Below are 26,135 nucleotides of genomic sequence, written 5' to 3' on the forward strand. Positions count from 1 at the left end.
TTCAGCAGTTTAGCCGTTTGATAGGAGATCCGAATCACTAAGTCGAAACAAAAGATTCATAAAGCTCAGAAGCTTCATGAAGCAGTGTTTTGAAAACGGCCCATATATCGGCCTCATAAGATATTGTTGAAAAGTCATTATTTTGTTTTTTTGGTGCACAAAAGTTATTCTTTTCGTTTTATAATATTAAGATAGAACCACTGAAGTCACATGAACTGTTTTAAATATGTTTTTAGTAGCTTTATGGACCTTGAGAGTTTGAATGGCTTTGCTTTCAATAGAGGCCTCACTGAGCCATCGGATTTCAACAAAAATATCTTAATTTGTGTTCCGAAGATTAACGAACGTCTTACGGGTGTAGAACGACATGAGGGTGAGTAATAAATTACATTATTTTCCTTTTTGGGTGAACTAACCCTTTAAATCCTGTGAAAACCATCGAACAGCAAAAGCACATCACATGTAAATGACCAACATGCACAGCATCCTAAAATCTGACCAGCATCACTCCACCAAAATGCAGTTTTCTATTGTCTCTACATGAGATTATGTCAGACTGAAATATCGCAGTGAAATCCAGCCCATCTTCAGGCTCCTGAATGCATCTCCGTGGCAACAGGCGAGCTACACTAGATCTGCACCCTCTCTTAGTCTCAGCTCTCTAAGGAATATCTCAAATGCCATCAGCTTTAATCCTCCAGGTAAAACACACACCTGACTCAGTGGAGTAGATGACACAGTGCTCAGGTACTGGGTCTTACTGTAAGGTATAGTTCAGCGAAAATAAAAACTTCCTCATGTCGTTCAAACCTTCCTTCACACTTGATTTCAGTTCAAAAACAATGATGTCATTAATGTCTCATGCCATTGGTTATTATGTGTCATGTGACTGTCACACTGTAATCGCACTGTCATGCAACTCCATTTATTTATTTTAATTTCACATTCAATATAATTAACAAAAAATTCAAAGTTGCACATAAAACAAAGATTACATTTTAGAAGAAAACAGTCTTTCTACTTCAAAATTGCATGTTTAATTCAATGTTACTTGCTGTTTATTATTTCTTGTTTGTAATTATTTGTAATTATTTATTAAATTTACTAGCAACTTCTGTGTGAAAATTAAACAATTTTGAAGTAGAAAGACTGAAATGGTATTTTCTTGTAAAATGTACTCCAATAATTTGTTTTATTTACAACTTCGATTTTTTGTGTAGTTAATTATATTGAATGTGAAATTAAAATAAATGGAGTTGCATTACAGTGTGACAGTCACATGGCACGTAATAACCAATGGCATGAGAGATAACTATTTTAATTTTTTTAATTTAATTTTAATTTATTTTTATTTTACATTCAATATAATTTACTACACTGTAAATTATATTGAAAAAAAAATCTAAGTTGTAAATAAAACAAAAATTATTGGAATACCTTTTACAAGAAAATACCATTTCAGTCTTTCTACTTCAAACTTCACTTTTAATTCAATGTGTTACTTGCCGTTTATATGTAATCATTTGTGAAGTTTACTATTAATTTCTGAATGAGAATTATTTTTGTCAGTGTATTAGCTTTTCATCAACTCACGAACACCCTGAGGTTCTAGTATTGTCAAAAGTACCGGTACTTCACTACCAAGTTGGTACTGAAATTTTAAAAATGTGACGATACCAGCATTTCCCCCCAGCATTTTGAGCGCTGTTGAGCGGATTCGGACTAACTTAAACACCTCTGATTGGCCATTGTGTTCATGCGCTCAACAGATATGCCTGTGATTGGCTACAATGATCAACGCTTCAAAAACATGTTGTAAATAGACATCTTTCACACTCTTCACCGAGCGCTTACATAGATATACATGAGACCATTTGAAAGCAGGCATCTATCAGCGGACTGGTCCGCTGTTAGACGCTTACTTTCAAACGCTACCGCTTTCAAACGCCCCCGTGCGTTGATCATTGTAGCCAATTACACACATATCTGTTGAGTGCTTGAACACAATGGCCAATCAGAGGTCTTTAAAGAGTTAGTTCACCCAAAAATGAAATTTCTGTCATTTATTACTCACCCTCATGTCGTTCCAAACCTGTAAGACCTTTGTTCATCTTCTGAACACAAATTAAGATATTCTTGATGAAATCAAGAGCTTTCTATCCCTCCATTAGGAGCAACACAATTTACACATTCAAGGTCCAGAACAATAGGAAAGACATCATTAAAGTAATCCATGTGACTCCAGTGGTTTAACCCTAATTTTATAAAGCGATGCAAAAACATAATTTACCTCTATATTTACAAAATAATATTATCCAAAGCCTGTTCTGGTCTTAGTCAACACAGCACACATGCGTCGTAGTGCTCCCCCTACTGGATTGCAGGTCAATACTTTCATAAATAAAGTGGTAAATTATGTTTTTTGTGCAAACAAAGCACTTACGTCACTTCATAAAATTGAGGTTAAACCACTGGAGTCACATGGATTGCTTCAATGATGTCTTTCCTATCGTTCTGGACCTTGAATGTGTAAATTGCGTTGCTCCCAATGGAGGGTCAGAAAGCTCTCGGATTTCATCAAAAAGATCTTCATTTGCGTTCCAAACATGAACAAATGTCTTACAGGTTTGGAACGACATGAGGGTGAGTAAATGAAAATTACCCCAAGCTTTACTCACCCTTAGGTGTATGTGACTTTCTTCTTTCTGATGAACACAATCGGAGATATACTGATAAATATCCTGACGCATCCGAGTTTTATAATGGCAAGAAACAATGAGTATGAAGGTCAAGAAAGTGCATCCATCCACATGTACTCCACACAGCTCCGGGGGGTAAATAAAGACCTTCTGAAGCAAATCGATGCGTTTGTGTAAGAAAAATATCCATATTTAACAAGTTATGAAGTAAAATATCTAGCTTCCGCCAGAGCGCCTTCCGTATTCAACTTCGCGTCAGTTACGGGAATTGAATAGGGAAGACGTAGGACGTAGCGTAAACATTTTGAACTGCAAGAGTTTTACACTTTCTTCATGAGTTGAATACGGAAGGAGGTCTGGCGGAAGCTAGATATTTTACTTCATAACTTGTTAAATATGGGTATTTTTCTTACACAAACGCATCGCTTTGCTTCAGAAGGTCTTTATTAACCCCCCGGAGCCATGTAAAGTATGTTTATGATGGATGGATGCACTTTCTTGAGCTTTAGACTGCCATTATAAAGCTCGGATGCATCAGGATATTTATTAATATTTCTACAATTGTGTTCATCAGAAAGAAGAATAAGAATAAGTGACATATATGAACTAATCCTTTAAGTTAGTCAGAAACCTCTCAACAGCGCTCAATCGTCACATTTTTTACATTTCATTACTGACTTGGTTCCAAAGTACAGGTTCTTTTGATGGCTCATTCACGAATCCCCATTTGAAAACTCTGTTCTACTCAAATCATCCAGAGTATTTTAGCATTCAGAAAGTGACACTCCACCTTTACATGTGTTGAAGAAGAGGCTCTCACCTGAGCGGTGGCGCTCTAGTCCTCTGCTCTGTCCGAGGCACAGCTCTCCCTGCGTGCTGTTGCATGCTGTACTCAGATCCGTTTTGCAGTACGACGGCGAGCCCGTCTGCACAACCTGAGGGATGTGTTTCTTTCTCTTCTTGGGGAGCTTCTGTTTGGCCATGGCTAGCGAGTAGTACATGCCAAAGTTATTGACGATGACGGGCACCGGCATAGCTATCGTAAGCACGCCGGCGAGGGCGCACAGCGCGCCCACAAGCATGCCAGACCACGTTTGAGGGTACATGTCTCCATAACCCAAAGTGGTCATAGTGACCACAGCCCACCAAAAGCCAATGGGGATGTTCTTGAACATAGTGTGGTGGCTGGCCGTAGGGTCGTTCGGACTGGCTCCGATCCGCTCGGCGTAGTAGATCATGGTGGCGAAGATGAGCACGCCCAACGCCAGGAAGATGATGAGGAGCAGGAACTCGTTTGTGCTCGCGCGGAGAGTGTGTCCCAGTACGCGAAGGCCCACGAAGTGCCGCGTCAACTTGAAGATCCGCAAGATGCGTACGAACCGCACCACCCGCAAGAAGCCCAAAACATCTTTGGCCGCTTTGGAGGAAAGTCCGCTCAATCCGACCTCCAAGTAAAACGGCAAAATGGCCACAAAGTCTATGATGTTGAGGACGCTCTTGACAAACTCCAGCTTATCCGGACTGAACGTCACGCGCACAAGGAACTCGAAGGTGAACCAGAGAACGCAAACTCCCTCCACGTAGGTGAGCGCCGGGTCCGTCTCAATCTCGTACTGCTGACTGGGGTCCGTCAAACTGTCATTGCGAAACACGTCTGTCTTGTTGATGATCGTGTTGAAGGCCTCGTGGGTCTCCAGGCAGAAGGTTGTGATGGAAACCAGGATGAAGAACAAGGAGGCAAACGCAATGAACTGGGAAGAGAAAGAGAGAGATGGAGAAGTGAGTGCAGTTTCAAACAACGCAAGGTCAGCTCTTGTTTAGCTTGAATGGCGCTGACATCCATTAGCAACTATTTGTAGGCTGCGAGCTCTCAGTCTTTATACTGTTATTCAATGTCCATTTGTCCTTGTTTTTATTTGTTGGGTCTTAAAAATTCAGTGTTTTCATGGACACAGTGTCACATGTTTCTATGAAAGCTTTGCCAAGCAGTGTTGGGGAAACTAGTCAAATGTAGCTGTAGCTATTTGGGATGGACAATATATTTGCATATAAAATATAGTAAAAAAAAAAAAAATAACTTATGTATAACTAATAAATTATATATCAGAGATTTTTTAATATTTAACATTTAAATTTTTCATATGTATACTATTTATATGTGTATTTATGTGTATATAAAAAATAATGTATATTTTTATATAAAATATTATAATCATTTGTATATAATTGTTTACATAAAAATAAAAATATTTGTATATGTATACACACATATAATCATAAATGATATATACACACATATTATGTAAAGACAAACTTTTATGTTAAATTAGATTAATCGCGATTAACCATATAAAATATGATATATATTTTCATATAAAATAATAAATAATAACTTGTATAACTAATAAATGATATATCAGTTTTTTTAATATTTAACATCATTTAAATTTTCCATATTTATATGCATGTTATATGTTCATTTCTTACATATAAAAGTAATATATAATATTTTATATAAAATAATAATATAATTTTTGTATATAATTGTTTACATAAAAATAAAATATTTTATATGAATACACACATATATACGTAATTTATATATACACACATATAGTACGTAAACAAACTTTTGTTAGATTCGATTAATCGTGATTAATCACATAATATATATATATATATATATATATATATATATATATATATATTCATATAAAATATAGCCAAAAAATATTTAAAAAAACGTACAACTAACACAAACTTTTATGTTAGATTCAATATATATATATATATATATATATATATATATATATATATATATATATATATATATATATATATATATATATATATATATATGCATGCATGCATGCATGCATGCATGTAATTTATTATTAAATATTAATTATTTTCTATATTATTACAAAAAAAATGCTATGGGGGTAATTTGGGATTCAAATGATTTAGAGAATCGTTTTGAATTGATTCATGAACCACCCAAAAGAACAGACTCATTCTTGTGAATCGGTTCATTTGGATGGGTTTATTTAAATGCACTTCCCAAGGCCTCATATGAGAGAGCGGCACAACTTTGATTTACAGTATTAACTCATCTGAGGTACAACAGCATACAACGTGACATAAATAGCATTGCACTTTTAGTAAGTGTCTCTCCATCACCGTTGTCATGATAATGCGAGGCACACCAAAACAAAACACTCTTCCAGTATCTTGGCCGGTCATCGGCGTGTAATATTTAATGTCAATAAAAGCCGTCAAATGAGTGAGTCAGACCTTATAGCAGCTGCGTTCAGCCCACACAACAGCGCTCCAGCCTCGTCTGTCAACACATCACCTTAATGTCCACACAATTATTCAGAAAGCACACATCGTAACAGACCCTGTGTGCCGTCACTCAACCACAAACATAACACACTCGCATAACTCAGTATTACACTCAATTATGGTAGTTACTGCATAGAATAACAGATCGGCACAGAACTGAAAAGACTCCAGTCAAAGTATCGCTAAAGGCAGTAGCCAGAGCTGCCGAATGTGAAAAGACGTCAGCGCGGGACAGCCTGTCCCCTCTGGATAACGTCTCAAAGGGGCCTGTCTCTCGCTTTTACTCTTGCTTTGTTTTAGTGTCCTAATGAGGCTTTAACTCGTTTGGAGGGCTATAATCACCACAAAGCCAGCAGAAATGATCAGGACCGAAGCATTATGGGATCAGACAATGAAAACAACCTCCAAACGCACTATAATAGGGTCTTTGTTGGTCTACTGCGCGTGCGGTACACTTGTAAGCAGTATCTAATGATCTTGTCATCCACCGCGGGCTTCAGAAGTCTCCCATGAACTGCTGCTGCTGTGGCTAATGTGGGGTTTGGCAGTGAACGCAGCTGGCAGTGATCTGTGTGGGGTTTCACATCCGCACTAACCTCGCTGTGTACACTGTGACTTCATTAACCAAGCAAGCAGCCTAAAGCTGAGCTGTACTTTCATGTGTACACTTACAGTGCTTCATTTGCTCTGATTCTAAAGCCCAGTGAGCTGCACTGTAAAAAATATTTTCATGATTTGTTGTCACAACATTTTTTCTTTTTAAAATCAACTTCAATGATTAATGTGGTTCAGATAACATTATATTTTGAGTTTCTGTTGATTAAAGCATTCCCCTTCATTGTATTAACTCAAAATTTTAACCAGGTAACTTACTTTTTTAAGTTAAACCAACTTAATCAACCAACCAACCAACTCTTTTTTACACTGTACTCAATTAACATGCATTGTAATGCATTTCTATGCACCTGACAAATTAATGTCTCGACTAATGTCTCATTTCTATAGAGGCAGATTTTTGTCTCAGTGTAAAAAAAAACCAAAAGGCTTTTGTGACATAACATTTAATATAAGAACGAGAAATAGTCACATTATGAGATAAAAGGTCACAAAAAAAAATTGTGTTTTATATATATAACGCATTCAAGCATATAATGTAGGGGGTGCATGCATATATATATATATATATATATATATATATATATATATATATATATATATATATATATATATATATATATATATATATATATATGCAATTATGTACATGCATATATAAATAAAAAAACCCTCATTGTAATAAATATGTTATTATATATATTATGCATGCATGCATTCCTACACTATATGCATGCATTTATTACAAAAAAGTTGTGTTTATTTATACATATGCAATTATATACATGCATTAAAATAAAATCATACCCTCATTGTAATAAATATTTTACCAAATTAATGTATCCATTTCAATATATATATATATATATATATATATATATATATATATATATATATATGCATGCATGCATGCATGCATGTAATTTATTATTAATTTACGGGTGTATATGTGCATATGCAAGTACAGGCATGCATTACAATAAAAGCAATAATAATAATAATAATAATAATAATAATAATAATAATAAAAACTTGCTTAAATATATCCTTGAATCCCAGAATGAAATTTTTCATTGCAGATGGTGGATAGAAATTTGATTAAAAATACTTCATTAAGTACTGAAAAGTATTGCTAGAAAATGATTAAAAATTAAAATCTTTTTTTCCCTCTTTTTTATTTTCATTATCTTTACTTTTATCAGTTGCATTGCTTATATTGTGTACAGCGCTTTGAGAAGCTGCTTTTAAAGGTGCTTTATAAAATAAAGTTTATTATTATTATTATTATTAATTATATTAAACAATCTCGGTGTAAAACTTAGTTGCCAAGTGTCAGTGTTGTCAAGTCTGCGGTTTTCCCACAGAACTGGGCTACTTTAACACTGTTGCCACAGGTTGTTTTTCATGTCCGCGGGTTGAAGCGACCCCAAATAACATGATATTTAGCCCCCTAATTTTACCAGGGGAACGCCACCAAAAATGCGGAACACAATTGGGCTAGTTTTGGGCTGGTTTTGGGTAGCAATTGGGCAGGTTTTGTTGTGAAAACCTGGCAACCCTGGCTGAGATGTGCCTGATCATTTACAGGAGTTTCTACACCATGTGCAGCATTTTAAATCAGCCACTTACGAGGTTTTATTTTAGTTATGATGCTGCCTATATACAGAGTAGACAGCAACACAGCAAACATGCAGCTCAATAAGCAAAAAAGCAGTAGCCCAGAAGCAACACTATTTACAAAAGACACCATTTGACAGTTGCATTGGACAGATTAAGAACACCTGGAAAATAAAATTGTTATTTCGGATACGTCCCGCATGACAGAAAAATCTATTTGAAGGAGTTGAGCTCCTTTGAAGAAAGGCTAGTATCAGTATTGACGTTGGAGGTGCTTTCTATAGTGATACAGAGGCTTTATACTCCTCCTTATTTAAGACTGTGGAAAATGGATCAAACGTGCACTCTTCCTGCACTCCCCGAAGTGTGTATGTCGTGCCATAGATAGCGCTGTCTACGTGACAGGTTCTGATGCTAATAAAAGAAAGTTCTGCTTTTTATCCAAAGCTGCTTAAAAATGGTGATTGATTTGAGTGTGAAGCTGTAGACGTAGCTGTCGCTGTGAATCCGTGTGCGTGTGTTTGGCCGTGACTGAAGGTCACCTGTGGATGATTTTCTCAGGACCCCCAGCTCTTAACATATGGCAGACACGGCACTGTCTCCCAGGCAACAGTGTCAGGAAAAGCTCCACGGCAACAAGACCCTGGTGTGTCAGACTCCTCTGAGCGTGATTATCAAAATACACCCTATCTAAATCACACACACACACACACACGCACGTTTACTAAGCTATCTAACTGAGGACAAAGCGTAGAATGATTTGTTTTAGTAGTGTAAATTTAATTAAATGAAATGTGGAGTGTGTATATGAGAATGTTAACTATAACTGATTGACAGGATGATTGACAGGCCGGTTTACAGTGACAGAATGCAGACAGAGTGCAATTTCAATCTCCAAAAACTTTTTTTTCTTCACAAAAAATGTACATACTTTTAGGGCATACTATAAGTAGACAGATTGAGACGCAGCATGTACATGATGTGAAAATAGTCAAACATGGAAGGAGGGGAAAAACTGCTTAATTCCTCTGTGAAACGGACAACAAAATAATCTATATGAAAAAAAGTTTGCAAACCTTGATCTTGGCTTGAGAAAGCCTGACCAGAACATTTGATGTAGTTTTAAAAGCTGGAAGTTTGAAGGTTTTCTACTAAATCTACTTTTCTGCTAAATCATGCACACTATTTACTATTTCGTTCCCTCGATTTACTAAATCGTGCGCTTGATTTACTATTTTGTTCCCTTGATTTGCTAAATCGTGCGCAACGATTTACTATTTCATTCCCTTGATTTACTAAATTGTGCGCTTGATTTACTATTTTGTTCCCTTGATTTGCTAAATCATGCACACGTTTTACTATTTCGTTCCCTCGATTTGCTTAATGTGCACAGGATTTACTATTTTGTTCCCTCGATCTGCTAAATCGTGCATACAATTTACTATTTTTGTTCCCTCGATTTGATAAATCGTGCACGCGATTTACTATTTTGTTCCCTCGATTTGCTAAATCGTGCATACAATTTTCTATTTTTGTTCCCTCGATTTGATAAATCGTGCACGCGATTTACTATTTTGTTCCCTCGATTTTCTAAATCGTGCATACAATTTACTATTTTTGTTCCCTCGATTTGATAAATCGTGCACACGATTTACTATTTTGTTCCCTCGATTTGCTAAATCGTGCACACGATTTACTATTTTGTTCCCTCGATTTGCTTAATGTGAGCACGATTTACTGTTTTGTTCCCTCGATTTGCTTAACGTGTGCACGATTTACTATTTCGTTCTCTCAATTTACTAAATTGTGCGCATGATTTAGCAAATCAAGAGAACAAATTAGTAAATAGTGCGCACGATTTAACCTGCTATTTAACCTGCATGTCATGTGCGTAGCTTCATAGTTTCGGTTTGAAGTAGTTTAAAACATAATTTATCACATAGAAGGTTAAGTTTAGTGCATTGCATTGTGGGATACAGTATTCTTTGCAGTGTGATTTGTTGTATAATGCAAATTTTGACAAATTTTGTGTTTGCATCCAAATCTGCATACTAAAATTTGCATATTGAAGTCATTTGACAATGCATTTGACAAGCATACTGCTGTTTAAAATGTTTACTGTTGTAAAATGCATCACATATCTACTTCTAAACATAGTATGTAGTGTAGTACACTAGTGAACATAAAACAGACTGAAGTTATGAATACAGATGAAGTGTGTCATCTGCCAGAATCAAGTCTTGTCACGGCTTTATTTGCGAGCCGGTGAGACGACGCTTCAATGCTGTGATTCACCGTCACTCAAATATTATCGCTGTCAGCCACACACACACACACACACACACACACACACACACTCGCTGACAGCTACTGTAGTCTGTTATTATCCGACTAATGTACTGCGAGTAGTTCACGCACTCGTGAGGGGTCTGGACGACATCCCTGTGGCGGGAAAACGATGAATGTCAAATGAAGGGTGGAAGCGTATCAGAGCCACTAATGGCTTTCTGAGGAAATCTGCTCGGAGGTTCAGTTCTGAGATGTGTGTCTGTGGGTGAGTTATATGTGTGAATCATGTCTACAGGTGTGTCCCAGTCCCTGTTCAACAACAGGAGCAGGAAGTCCTTTCACACGAGCGGAGGGACGTTCCACAATCACACTCGCTCCCGGCATGCAAGTACTTATGTAGGTCACACACAAAAAAAAGGTGTCTGTGGATCTGTTCCAAAAACGAGCGAGCTACACCGGCAGCTGCCTTCTAAGGCAGCATCCTAACAGGAATAAAAGCTCATAAGTGACTGATTTAGAAAGCTTTACATGGACAGCAATTTTGTACGACACATAAACAGTGCTCCTCATGTGGAGACTTGACTCAGTAGATTTCAGTAGTTTTTAATCAGCATGCTAAATAAACGCCACAATATTCTACATATAATACAATTTTTATTGTTATTTTATATATACTATCATTCAGAAGTTTGGGGTCAGTAAGACTTTTTAATGTTTTTGAAAGAAGTCTCTTATGCTCACCAAAGCTTGATCAAAAATACAGTAAAATTGTGAAATATTTTTACAATTTAAAATAGCTGTTTTCTATGTGAATATATGTTAAACTGTAATTTATTCCTGTGATCAAAGCTGAATTTTCAGCATCATCACTCCAGTCTTCAGTGTCACATGATCCTTCAGAAATCATTCTAATATGCTGATTTGTTCAAGGAACATTTCTTATCATAATTAACATTGAAAACAGTTGTGCTGCTTAATATTTTTGTGTAATATTTATTTCAATGATCCTTTGAATATCCTTTGCACATTTTTTGTGTGACTGATGTTAATTGCAATATAAGTCACTTTGGAATATAAAGACCCGGTTATACTATATTTTCCACGTTCCGCTCCGTCTCGTGCACAGTCGTGTCCGCTCATCTTTTTAAAGTATGCTCAACCATGGATGAGCGTGGATGGACACATGCGCTGTACAATTGCTTTTTTATACTCTACCAAACGTCAGAGGGCAGCACTGAGACGGATCCACCACTGCATGCAAAGTTTAGAACAAGAACCAAAACAAAAACGATGGAGAAGGGTATGCTGCTTTGTTTACTGTTTTGTGTCGCTCTTTACACACTCTTCTTCGACTATTCATGGTGGACAGTGTATGCAAACCTTTTCCAGTTCATATAGATTTGAACGACATATACTCTGTCCTACACTGTCTACGAACACATTTCCTATCATGTTTGCCTATGAAAGAGCCAATCAGAGTAAGTATGGGCGGAGCAACACATGCAGCACCGCCCCATTCTGCAGCCAGGTGTACCTGGATGTCCATGGACCCTACCGATGTTGAAAATTATGTCACGCAGACAGTGTGCAGACCGTTGCAGAACACAGTCGGCCGAAGTATACTTTGGGCTTAAGTCACAGGATGTTTTAGATAAAAATGGTACTATACACATACACTTATAAAATATACTCAATCTATACTCATTTTTTTTTCACTGAGCCTGTTGCAGTGCCTTGAGGGATTGCAGGTCACTTGCCAAACAAAGCATGTTGCAAAGTTAACAAGAAGTTAATTTAATAAGCATAAAAATGAGCACAAAGCACACAAAATGTTGGGGGAAAGCAGTGCATTTCCAGCTATTATTTATCAGTTTTTGGTTTTTAATGAATTATAATAATTCAACATTTGTCTCGCTTCGTTTGCCATCTAAAATAGACTTTAGGTGTGTTTGACTTGAGGCGGCGCTGCACAGACCGATAGGTGCGATTAGAGAGCAGAGCGCTCCATTTGAGGTCATACACCAATCGGCCTGTACAGCGCCGCTTCAAGTCGAACACACCTATTTTCACTGAGCCCTTAGAAATGCATTATGTGACAAAAAAAATTGTCTGTGGCTCTGTTCCAATCCCTGAGTTGTCTTGCTGTCTACTTTCCCTATAGGCAACATCTCAACTCAAATGGAACCTCATAATTGACTGATTTGGAACTCTATATTATCATTTTTCACATCATGAACACAAGAGATTCCAATAGAATTTGACATTAGAATGTCGCTTAGCTAACAATCTCATACTGTAGTAAGGAAAACAGACAGCACACACATATATTGGATAAAAAGGTCCATTTTGATGCCCTAAAGTGCTGTTTTTGTAGGTAGCTCACTGTGTTTCTGAACAAAGCCTGTCTGTGTGTGTGTGTTAATATCTAAGCATGCAATCTGGTGTTCTGTTTTGTGCATTATGAATGGCCATCTCCTCTTCTCTCCACAGCAGTTGCTGTTTAATTCATTTCATGCTCTTTCAGTAGAGCTTGATGGGCTTTTGACAGTGGGACCGGAGAGATCAGCCCGTGCCCATCTGAACTCCATTACAGTCACATCACAACGTCATATCAAGTTTTCAGGGCTTTCAGTAAAACGAGAGCATCTTTAAATGCATTTCTCTTCATCACCATGCTGAGATCATGATTGTGTGATTGAGCCGACGGGCAAAAACGCAAGCGAAGGCACTTCGCACACACACAAAAAAAAATACATACGGTATGTTGAGAATGGCATACACCCATACTATTTGTATACCATACTACTCTTAGTACTAGTATGGTAAGTAGGGTTATTATGGCTAATACTCTTTTTATTACTGTCATATAAAATATGTACGAGCAGTCTGCTACGATTCAATTCAAAACACAGCCATAAACCTATAAGTAATTTTGTATAGCAGTGTTTCAGGATTGTCCCATAATTTTGTTCAAATTATTACACAATTTAATTTGTTTAAATAAAACATTACAATAAATTACATGTTGTGATTTAAACATGCAGTCATGTTAGTTCAGCTAATGAATCAGTCGAAATGATTGATTAAATTCGCCAGTGATTCATTAAAAGAATCGACTCATAAGAGTCAACTGCTCATGAATCAGATCATAGTGTTTATTTTTGTGCACAGTCAGAAAAAACAACCCAACAGAAACTCATATTTTTATTATATCATTTCTTTTGACACCAAATAGCAGCGCAACAAACACTGATCCAGAGATTCTACTGACAGATTCTGTCGTCTCTCTCTTAAACGAGTCTGATATGATCTGTGCTCACGGTCGTATTAGCCATCTGTTCATCACTCCTACTCCTAAACGGCGTGTCAGTGACGTCATCCGCCTGGTGGTTCCTACTGTACCGTCAGAAGCTCCCGTACAAACACACACAGTCCCGCTGGCGTTCCTGCAGGTATGGCAGATGTCCTGATCATGTGTGTGATCCCACGGCAGGATTCCCGCGCTAATGACAGACACGCGGGCCATGAGAAACCTTATAAACATTACTGCACAACAAAAACACCAACCCCATTAACACTAGAATATAGATGGCCTCATATCAAACATGGACTAAAAACCACAAAGTCAAATTTTTGAAACTTTTTCTTTTTAATGCACATTTATAGAAGCTGGTTTCTGCCACTGAATACAATTTTTAAAATATAATTGTGGCTTTTTATCTCACAATTCTGACTTTTTTCTTGCAACTGCACGTTTATATCTCACATATCTGAGAAAAAATACCCGAACTGCGAGATATCATTCGCAATTTTGAGAAATAAAGTCACAATTCTGATAAAGTCACAATTGCAAGATATTCCCCCGGTTTCACAGACAAGGCTTAAGCTAGTCCTAGACTAAAATGCATGTTTGAGCTGTTTTAACTGAAAGCAACTTGCACTGACATATCTTAAAATATGTCAGTGCCATTGTTTTGTCTCAGGATGCACACCAGTAATGTTTTTTTCAAGTGTACGTTTATAAAAGTTACTTAAATATCCTAATTAAAGTAAGGCCTAATCCTGGCTTAATCTAAGCCCTGTCTGTGAAACCGGGCCATTAAGTCGCAATTCTGACTTTTTCCTCTCGCAATTGTGTTTATATCTCACATTTCTAAGAAAAAAAGTCAGAATTGCGAGATTTAAAGTCACAATTCTGAGAAAGTCACAATTGCAAGATATTAAGTCGCAATTCTACTTTTTTCTTGCAGCTGCGAGATTTACATCTCACAAATCTGACTATTTTTCTCAGAAATGTGACAAACTTGCAATTGTGAGTTATAAAGTCAGAATTGCGAGATATGAATTGCGAGCTTAAATCTCAGAATTATGACTGTTTCTCAGAATTTGCAACTTTATATCTCACAATTCTGACTTTAAAACTCGAAATTGAGTTTATTTCTCATGATTGTGAGGAAAAACGTGAGATGTAAAAAAAAAAAAAAAGTCAGAACTGTGAGAAAAGAAGTCGCAATTACCTTTTTTATTCCGTAGAACTAGCTCTGCGATGCGCCACGCATTACGTAATCACGTTGGAAAGGTCACACGTGACATAGGTGAAAGTACAGAGCAAGTGTTTACAAGTTTGCAAGTGTTTATCCATTCAATCCATTGGTCCCCAGTGAAGTCCACTATATGGAGAAAAATCCTGGAATGTTTTCCTCAAAAACCTTAATTGCTTTTCGACTGAAGAAAGAAAGGCAAACATCTTGGATGGCATGAGGGTGAGTAAATTATCAGGAAATTTTAATTCTGAAGTGAACATCCTTCAATGCAGAGTCAAAGGAACTGACCAGGTTTACGTTTCATTTCATGTTGTATTCTGAATATAAGCGTTCATGTGACGAATATTGTTTTAAATGGTCTATTTTTAATCGGATTCTTTTTTTTTTTTAGTATTAAATATGAATGCACAGAGTATTTATAATTGGTCACATTATCATTACGGATTATATCATCCATATAAATCATCTTGGATTATATATTCCCCATGGTGCTCGTCACAATGCATGCTGGAATAACCTAGAATAAATGTTGTAGAATTGGGCTAAAACGAGAAATGTGCTTGCTGAAATGTTGCCTACGTAGACAACTCACTAGGTTTCACAGCAGAGCTTCTCCTTCCCTCTGTGTTTTTGTAGGTTATAAAAAGGTGCAGCAGCCGATCGTGTGTCTACACAAAGACTGTCATTGTGTTTTCTTCTCATATCGGGGGTGCCATGGTAACCGCACCCCATCTCTCTCCGACGCACTTGCTTTCTCTCCGCCGTAACGAGGACGAGGGGTGAGCGAGAAGACAAGCGGAACGGGAAGAGTTGGGGAAGATGGCAGTGAGAAAACAACCATGCGTTTGGCACAGAACGCAGGGATTTCCCTCACAGATGCGCTCGCGCACACAGCGCCGGATGTCATCTAAACAATGAAAGGTCATTCTGTGTGCGTGCGCATGTGTGTCCGTGCGATGAGAGCAGAAAGGATGGAAATAACAGCAGATGGAGACGAACTGAAACTGAATGCAAATGACACACAAACCCTCAGCACATGACAAAGAGATTTACTCCTCTCGCTCGCTCTGACAGGCTGTCCGGCTCGCTCGGGGAAGCCGGTTAAACTCGCGCGCTCGGCACGCTGCCAGCAGCCCACGTAAAAATAGAATATCAAACACTTCCAAGCCTTCGCTTCTCATCTTAATAATTCAGTGTAACTTCAGCACCCGTGAGAAGAGCGATGTTAAAATGCTTTAAATGCACTGACATCTCACTCTCACACAATCCTGCCCTCCTGAAAGTGTGTGTGTCAGTGAATTATATGCCTTTTATGTGTGCCAAATCAAAATAAATTATTTGTTGAACTATTTAAACAGTCTGCAACATTTATAATTTACTCTTAAAAAAAAACTCTTTTTCTGTGTAATGTTGCTGTTTGAGCATAAACAACATCTGCAAAGTTACGACGCTCAAAGTTCAATGCAAAGGGAGATATTTTCTTTTACAGAAATCGCTTTTTAAGGACTACAACAAATGGCTGGTAGGGACTACAACGAGCTTCTTCCAGGGTTGGTGACATCACTAACCCTAAAATTTACATAAACCCCGCCCCTGAGAACATGCAAAACAAATGGGGTGAGGACATGTTGGGCTGTTTTAGAGTTTTATAATTGTTGTAGTAGAGTGTTGTTGACATGCCGTCATTTTACACCGGATTGCTTCACAAACGAGGGTCAATTCAACGCTGGATTTGCACAAAAGATTAACATGACGGCACATACTAGTGGATGAGTTGAATCAACTCCACAGCAACTACATAAATTTATCCACTAACCATTCAGAAACGTCCAGTTTCATTCTAAAAGTTGTAACTTCTTCCTGAGTCTCTCCATCAGTGTCCGACTCCGGTTTGAGCAATGTAAGGCTGAACACCGTTACTGACAATCCTCATTTTGGCTGCGTGAGATTCTCCAGCTTTGTTGTTGTTGAGCAACCAAAGCATGAGCTGTTAAAGCTCTGCCCTCTTCTGGAAAGGGGGCGGGAGCAGCAGCTCATTTGCATTTAAAGGGACACACACAAAAACGACGTGTTTTTGCTCACACCCAAATAAGGGCAAATTTGACAAGCTATAATAAATGATCTGTGGGGTATTTTGAGCTAAAACTTCACAGACACATTCTGGGGACACCAGAGACTTATATTACATCTTGTAAAAGGGGCATTATAGGTGCTCTTTAAACAAAATACCTTCAAATGTAAAGTCACGATGAACTGTGGGAATACCAGCTTACAGTTTTTCTCTGTAAAGTATAAGATAACTGTTCGTTTTTACCTCCAAAGGTCTGTAAATTCAACAGTATTTTACTGTAAAATTACTTCAAATGTCTTGTTACAGTTTTCACCATATATACAATATAAAGGGTCTTTTACTGTTAAAATTAAAAATTCTAGTGAACGCAGGAAGAAAAAAAAAATAGCATGATCACTTTCTAGCAGTATTTCCATTATATTTGTACTTTCAAAGAGTGTGTTTTTGTATAATACTTATAGTTAATCACTAACCCTCAGCATGAGCAATAGTAAGAGTGATACTAGTCTTAGCAAACGCCTCAAACATTCACTGTTAAGCAAAGCTCATGGTTTTGAATAAATCATCAGAGCTGCTTTGGGGTAGATAAGGTCCATTTTCTGTCTGATTTATTTTCCAGACACTTTCGAAAGACTTGCATTAAAAGCATAAAGCGTGCGCTAGGAGTTGCATCCATTTGAGCTGGAAAACAACAGACGACGGGTATTTAAAGATAATTAGTCTGGGCATATGGAAGATGAATGAATTCACGTTTCTGCCTGATGCAATTATGAAAGGAGGTGCTGTCATATCTCTCCGACACTCCAGAAAGAGTTCTAGCACAAATGTGTCATTTCTTTCCTAAAGGGGAATAAATGCATACAAAAAAAAAAAAACATAAAATACATCCTGAAATAGTAACAGTCGCCTCTGCGGGGCTATTAATACTCTGAGCAAAAGGTGCGATCACGCTCTCAGAGATTTCGACTTGCGATGCAATCTGCACGCCACTTTGGCGTATGAATTTTTCAGCTCTTTTCAGATGGCTTTTGTCGTCAGTTCTTATCTGGGTGCATTGTCATCTTCTTTCTCTTTGGTTTTGGTCCTCATAAGGAGCCAAGGCTAGGGATTCAGCTGTTGCTATGGTGACCGCATTACGTAAGTTGTCATAGAGATAGGCCGGGTAGACGAGGACAGGTGTGACAGCGTGGTGCCGTTGTTCCCAAAGCCGACTCGCGCAGATTTGACCTTCTGATGTGTGTAAGCGCACACGCGTGACTCTCACACACTATTACTGTCCTGATGGTGTGTGTGAAAGTTATGATCTAGCGTTTTGGCCATCAGACAGACACATGGTGAAGCTTAAGGCAACTTTCACACTTTCTCTCACACACACACACAAATAGCTTTTACTTAGTATTTGCTGACTGACAACTGAAGGGTCACTGGTAGATTTCATCTGTCATACACATATTTACATCATAAACATCACATACTTGGTCAAAATTCACAGGATTTCTCTCAGACACTCCATCAACATCCATGAAAGCAGCGGATCCCAACCTTTTTCCCAAGGAAGCCCTTATTCTACATTATATGTTTCACATGACATAATTTGATATGATATGATATAATTTATTATTATTGTTTATTTTTGGAATATACACAAAACACATAACATTTAAATATTTAATTAAATATTAACATTTTATAATTATGTATATACTATAATATATAAATGTATGCATATATTATATAATATTTTAAATAAAATTATTATTATTACTATTACTATCATTATTAGAATATATTTAATAAAATAATACATATAAAATTAATGATAATAATAAAATAAATATATATATATATATATATATATATATATATATATATATATATATATATATATATATATATATATATATATATATAGAGTGTGTGTGTGTGTGTGTGTGTGTATTTATTTTTGAATATATGTAAAACATACAAATTAAATATTTAAATTTTAACACTTTATAATTATGTATATATTATATTATATAAATGTATGCATATATTATATAATATTTTAAATAGTTATTATTATTATTACTATTACTATCATCATTATTATTAGAATATAGAATAAAATAACTATAAAAAATAATATTAATAAAATAAATCTCTATATATATATGGGTATATATATATATATATATATATATATATATATATATATATATATATATATATATATATATAAACTATTATTTTTATTTACTTTTTGAATATATGTAAAATGCATACAATTTAAATATTTAAATATTTATATTTTATATTTTAAATATCAACACTTTATAACACTTTATAAATATGTATATGTATAATATATAAATATGTATGTGTATAATATATAAATATGTATAATATATAATTTTATATACTTTTTTAAATAAAGTTATTATTGTTATTATTACTATTACTAGAATATAGAATATATTTAATAAAATATAATTATAATATGAATAATAAAATAAATCTCTATATGTGTGTGTATATATAAAGTTCATTATTTTTATTTATTTTTTAAATATATGTAAAATACATAAAACGTAAATATTTAAATATTAACACTTATAATTATGTATATATTATAATATATAAATGTATGCATATATTCATATATTATATAAATTTTAAATAAAATGCAAATTACTGTTTTAATTGCATAATTATATATATATATATATATATATATATATATATATATATATATATATATATATATATATATATATATATATATATATATATATATATATATGTATATATATATTACATAATTATGTTATATTTTTAAATATTTGTCTAAAATATAATCCTTTAAATTTGTTCCTTTAAAATTGGCTGTTTAATTGAATAAAAAAAAAGACGTGGAAGGTTTTTGAGACCTGTTTGAACAAAAATGTCACGATGAGTGAAAAGTTGGCTAAATCAGTCATGGAGTATATTTAGCGTGAAAAACGTCTGCATCCCTCCAGTAATTTGCTCTCAAAAACTATCAAGGCACAAAGAACGGAAGGGAAATAATTTATTGCGGTGGCACAACCTCCACAACCAGAAGCCTGTTGTCTCCTCCTCACGGGCCACTACATCATTGGTGCGGCGTTACGGAGCGCTGATTCCCGTGGCTCTGGCGAGCGTGTCGCGGGTGAGCTGGGAGCTGATGAATCATGAATGCTGGTGTTTTAGTGTGAGATTGGGGGTAATTTGGCTAAATGGATATAGATGGTACGGCCACTCCATTATTAAGAGAGTGTGGAGAGATGGATGGTGGGATGAGCGAGATGCCCGAGTGAAAATCTACCATCATTTTTTTTCAGTCCGCTCCAGACGGGGTTCCTAATGGATGGGAGTGTGTGTGCGTCCGAGGTGAGCGCAGCGGCGTGTGAAGGGGAAAATGTGCTCGAGAAACATTATAGAGTGAATACAAATTGTTGGGTCATAGCGAAGCTAACAGGAGATGTAATAGAGAAAAAAACTTGAACTGAATTGAACTGGATGATGACGACACTATTGTCTTCTATAGAGCTGGCTTACACATTAATTGAATATAGAACCTTTACATATGAAAGTGTTACTTCAGAAGATAAATGTGCTGTTGCTTTAAATGAGATCAGATTCATCTGTGGAACAACAAGGGAGACAGAAACACAGATCCATAAGCAGGCAGGTCTGACAGAATGAGGAGAAGTGTGAAAGAACAGCAGCCGTTCTGATCAGTCAGACAGACAGATTCCCGAGGGCTTCGCTCACTGAAGTTTTGAATCACTGATGCCCTTGCCCTGGCCTTCTGAATTTCACCCCCGTAATCAAACCACACGCACGAGCTCAAATCCCTCATGAGCGCAGGAGAGACTCTCAGAATAAGACAGAGGAAATGAATCCACCCGAAGAACCTCGCGAACCCTTTCATTGTTCCAAACCCACTCAAGGTCAGCGAGGAGCGTAAGACTATCTGTCTGCGAGGAGATGAAAAATGCTCACATTCTGATGCTTTCATTAAAGAAATAGTTGAACATTTCTGTCATTTATTTATCCTCATGATGCTGCAAACTCAAAAAACACAAAAGCAGAATAAAACTGACTAAAAGCATCACAAATGTGGTCTATATGAGTAATGCACTATATTCTGCGTCTTCTCAAGTCAATGAAACGGAAAATCAATAGAAAGTTTTGAATTTTAACAACATTTAACAGAGCAGACAGACTGACCTTGAGTCAGTCAATGAACATTTTTAGGTGAACTATTCATTTAAAAAGTCATAAGTTGCCAAATAAAACATCTACAATGTGCATCTAACATCCTTAACCCTGCACAGCATCAAAACATTTCAACATCCATCTGAGAAATCGCAAGAACAACCGCTGCCATAAAACGGATCACATCATAAACTGCGCTCTGACAACATAATTAGCAGGTTTGATTACAATTTAACAACACAATTCATAAACTACTGTATACTAAACATCCACATGTAACAGACATTGAATATTTATATAGATTTCCAACATTAACCAGCATAGCTGTTTGGTAAGAATAAATTAGACTGATTGGATACAATATAATATAATGCCAAAAGATCCCCTCTAAAAACCATGTTATTTAAAAAAGAAATATATATATTTTTTTATAAATATATATCTAAACATATCTTTTTTCCTACATCACGGACACTTACCACCACCACTCTAAAAAAAAATAACTGTAAAAAACTGAAAAAATGTACACAGTAAAAATCAGTTTTCCATTGAAACAGTAATATACCATAAAATCTGTATTTTACGATGTAAATTTGTTTAGTTTTTTACAGTTATGTTTAAGCTATTTTCTAAAAGTTATGCATTACAATATTGCGCTACTCCCTAAAAAAAAGTAACTAATTGCGTTACTTTTTGTGGAAAATAATGTTACATTACTTTTGAGTTACTTTTTGTTACCAGAGCTGGGCTTGCATGTCTTTTTAATAAAAAAATAAATAAAATAAAAAAGGTTCTATTTTTGGCAAAAGGGCCCTTTCTGACCAAAAATTAAATGAATAAGTGCAAATTCACGCCTGTACAGTAGAGGGTGCATAAATAAAAACAAAAAATATAGCTGCGAGCAGCAATTATCGGGGTTCAAGCTCTTCAAGGCCTTTAAGCACATGTGTAAAAAGGTTTTGTGTTTCATTTAGCAAGCCTGTAACCATCTCAATCATAGATGGAATAGACCATTTACAGCCAATACTGGCAGTTTACCATGGTTTTTAAAGCTTTTTAACAGTTATAGCGCCACCTATGGTCCGATCGCCATACAATTTGGCATGCTTCTTTAGAGTCATATGCTGCATGTGCTCGCCTATTTTCATGAATCTCTGAGTTTTCGTTTAGGAGTTATAGGCTTTTGCGGGCACTTGGCCACGGCCCTTTTCTAAACGACCCTGTTTAAAGATACCCAAAGAGTAAAGTTCAACTTTTTTTTTTTTTTTATAATTATTAACCTAGAGAGTCCAGAGAATTGTACTGCACTGGTTTGGTTCTGCTCGGGCCAAAAACCTAGGACTAGTTCACAAAAGTAAGTTTTTCAAAAAAATCAAAATACCTGAAAATTTCACGACAAGCAAGGCATGCATTTTGTCCGTCTTGAGTCTATGCTAACGGTTTAGGAGTGATTTCGTACTTTTCACCTCTATAGCACCCCCGTCAGGTTGATCGGGGTGAGCCTTGGTGACGCTGTCGACAGTGTGAGTACTACCAGACCTCAAAGTTTCAAGTCTCTACAACTTACAGTTTGGTCTGCCCGATCACTTTCAGGGGAGAATGCTGATCCTTGGAAAATTTAACAATTACAATAGAGTTTCAGTGCTACACACTTGAACCCCTAATGAAACACAAATGTGATGTTTAACTAAAGTCATTTAGAAAAGCTTATTAGTATGGTTGAATTTGATCATCGAAGGTCAGCAACAAAGACATTGGTTAATAAAATGAGATTAAATACATAAAGTATATTTGTATAACATATTTACTTGTACATAGTTACCCCCAACACTGCTTACCGTGTCCTAGAAGCCCACTAAAAAGCGACTCCTTCACAATAAAACACAATATTTTTTAAATACAAAATAAGATATTTTAGATAGACTGGCCAGCTGTAACATATACCGTTGTATAGCACTACTTAACACACAAGATCCAACCCGACTCTCAGTTTGTGTGTAATTTCACATCACACGTGAAGGTGGCAGAAAACAAGCAGCGCTGAGCAGCAGCAGGTGTGTGTAACATGCTGAGAAAGAGCGAGCTGCCATGTGTGTGTGTGTGAGAGACGGCTGCTATTTCTGTCTGCAAACTGACCCTCCAACCCAGACCGCTGTCAACACGTTCATATCTGCGCTCCAGAGGTCAGGAGAGCAAATCCATGAAACACCTTCACAGGTGGAGCCGATTGAAATGAATGGACTGCCTTTAGAAACCTGATCACGTCAGTTTACAGTGTGTGTGTGTGTTTGTGTACAGGAGGACGAAGGAAGCGTGCCAGCGGGAGAGAGAGACAGACAGATAAAGGATAAATCAATGTGATCTCATTCTGTCACTTAAAGCAAAGTTATCTGGGAAAAAAAGGATTTCATCCGAACAAAATCATCTTTGAGACTGTAATTCAGACAGTACACATACAGAAGAAGATATAGCACCAGTGTCAGCTTTTACATCTTATTCAAGATCAATATATATTTATGCATTTGCTGTGAAGTTTTTCAGAGGAACCATCATTTCAAGCAAACAGACAAAATAAATCACAGTATTTAATTTAAGCAAAATGCAGAAAAATAGACAAACAAACAAAAAGAATAATATTATTGAATCATTTTCATCCATTTTTTGCAAAGATCAAAGATTGTTTTACAAGAAAATATGAGCCTTCTACTTCAAAATTTAACTTTCCTTTTCTTTGTAATTATTTTTGTTTCAAAGTAAATCCTACAAGACGATAGATAGATAGATAGATAGACAGATAGATAGATAGATAGATAGATAGATAGATAGATAGATAGATAGATGGAAGAATGGATGGATGGATGGACTGATAGACAGATGGACGGAGGGATGGATGGATGGATGGACGGATAGATGACAGATGGATGGATGGATGGATGGATGGATGATGGACTGATAGATGGACGGATGACTGGATAGACAGATAGACTGATCGACTGATCGACTGATGGATAGATAGATAGATAGATAGATAGATAGATAGATAGATAGATAGATAGACGGAAGAATGGATGGATGGATGGACTGATAGACAGATGGACGGAGGGATGGATGGATGGATGGACGGATAGATGACAGATGGATGGATGGATGGATGGATGGATGATGGACTGATAGATGGACGGATGACTGGATAGACAGATAGACTGATCGACTGATCGACTGATGGATAGATAGATAGATAGATAGATAGATAGATAGATAGATAGATAGACGGAAGAATGGATGGATGGATGGACTGATAGACAGATGGACGGAGGGATGGATGGATGGACGGATAGATGACAGATGGATGGATGGATGGATGGATGATGGACTGATAGACAGATGGACGGATGACTGGATAGACAGATAGACTGATCGACTGATGGATAGATAGATAGATAGATAGATAGATAGATAGATAGATAGATAGATAGATGGAAGAATGGATGGATGGATGGACTGATAGACAGATGGACGGAGGGATGGATGGATGGATGGACGGATAGATGACAGATGGATGGATGGATGGATGGATGATGGACTGATAGATGGACGGATGACTGGATAGACAGATAGACTGATCGACTGATGGATAGATAGATAGATAGATAGACGGAAGAATGGATGGATGGATGGACTGATAGACAGATGGACGGAGGGATGGATGGATGGACGGATAGATGACAGATGGATGGATGGATGGATGGATGATGGACTGATAGACAGATGGACGGATGACTGGATAGACAGATAGACTGATCGACTGATGGATAGATAGATAGATAGATAGATAGATAGATAGATAGATAGACGAATAGACTGATTGATTGATGGATGGATGGATAAACGGATGGACTGATAGATAGATAGATAGATAGATAGATAGATAGATAGATAGATAGACGAATAGACTGATTGATTGATGGATGGATGGATGGATAAACGGATGGACTGATAGATAGATAGATAGATAGATAGATAGATAGATAGATAGATAGACGGATAGACAGATAGATAGACTGATTGATGGATGGATGGATGGATGGATGGATGGATGGACTGATAGACAGATGGACGGAGGGATGGATGGACAGACAGATAGATGACAGATAGCTGGATAGACGGATAGACTGATGGATGGATGGATAGACGGAAAGAAAGAAAGAAAGAAAGAAAGAAAGAAAGAAAGAAATCAACTTTACAAGCAAGCTTCACTTCTCTCTCATGTCATTAAAGGATCATGGAACTAGTCAGACTTCAGGAAAGTTATTGTCCAAATAAATCATGATATTTACAACGCTTTGATATCGCCAGTGAAATCATCACAAACATATTGTGATGTGAATATGCAAAAAATCTCACCCAGGCCTCATTAGAAGGAGCTATGAAGTCACAGTGCTCGACAAAAATATGATATTTATACATACAGTGTCTATTATTAGTGTGTTATTAGTTGAGAGGCGAGACGCAGTGTCAGAGGAAGAGAGTAATGCGTGAGGGGAGCAGGTTTATACGGGGAGAAATGAGAACAGCATTTTAGAGACACTTAAGACGTGTTAATGTTTCCCAGGGTAATAGCAGCTCTCAGTTATCACTGCCGTACAGAAATTGACAGACAGCCTCCATGATGACCTCAGATCGTGTGATGGGTGATTATAAACAAATCTTCATGATATATTCACAATGATTTTG

General features: G+C 36.5%; 1 protein-coding gene across 6 annotated transcripts in view; it reads right to left on the reverse strand.

Moving 5' to 3' along the window:
* kcnc2 (potassium voltage-gated channel, Shaw-related subfamily, member 2) overlaps nt 1-26,135 on the reverse strand; it is a 112,404-nt gene that overhangs the window by 70,534 nt on the left and 15,735 nt on the right. For all 6 annotated transcript variants that reach the window (XM_051890975.1, XM_051890972.1, XM_051890970.1 and 3 more), the window contains exon 2: nt 3,520-4,450. In XM_051890975.1, the coding sequence (XP_051746935.1) occupies nt 3,520-4,450 (931 nt within the window). The remainder of the gene's footprint in view (nt 1-3,519; nt 4,451-26,135) is intronic.

This window comes from Ctenopharyngodon idella, chromosome 4 (assembly GCF_019924925.1).
Source record: "Ctenopharyngodon idella isolate HZGC_01 chromosome 4, HZGC01, whole genome shotgun sequence".
Lineage (NCBI taxonomy): Eukaryota > Metazoa > Chordata > Actinopteri > Cypriniformes > Xenocyprididae > Ctenopharyngodon > Ctenopharyngodon idella.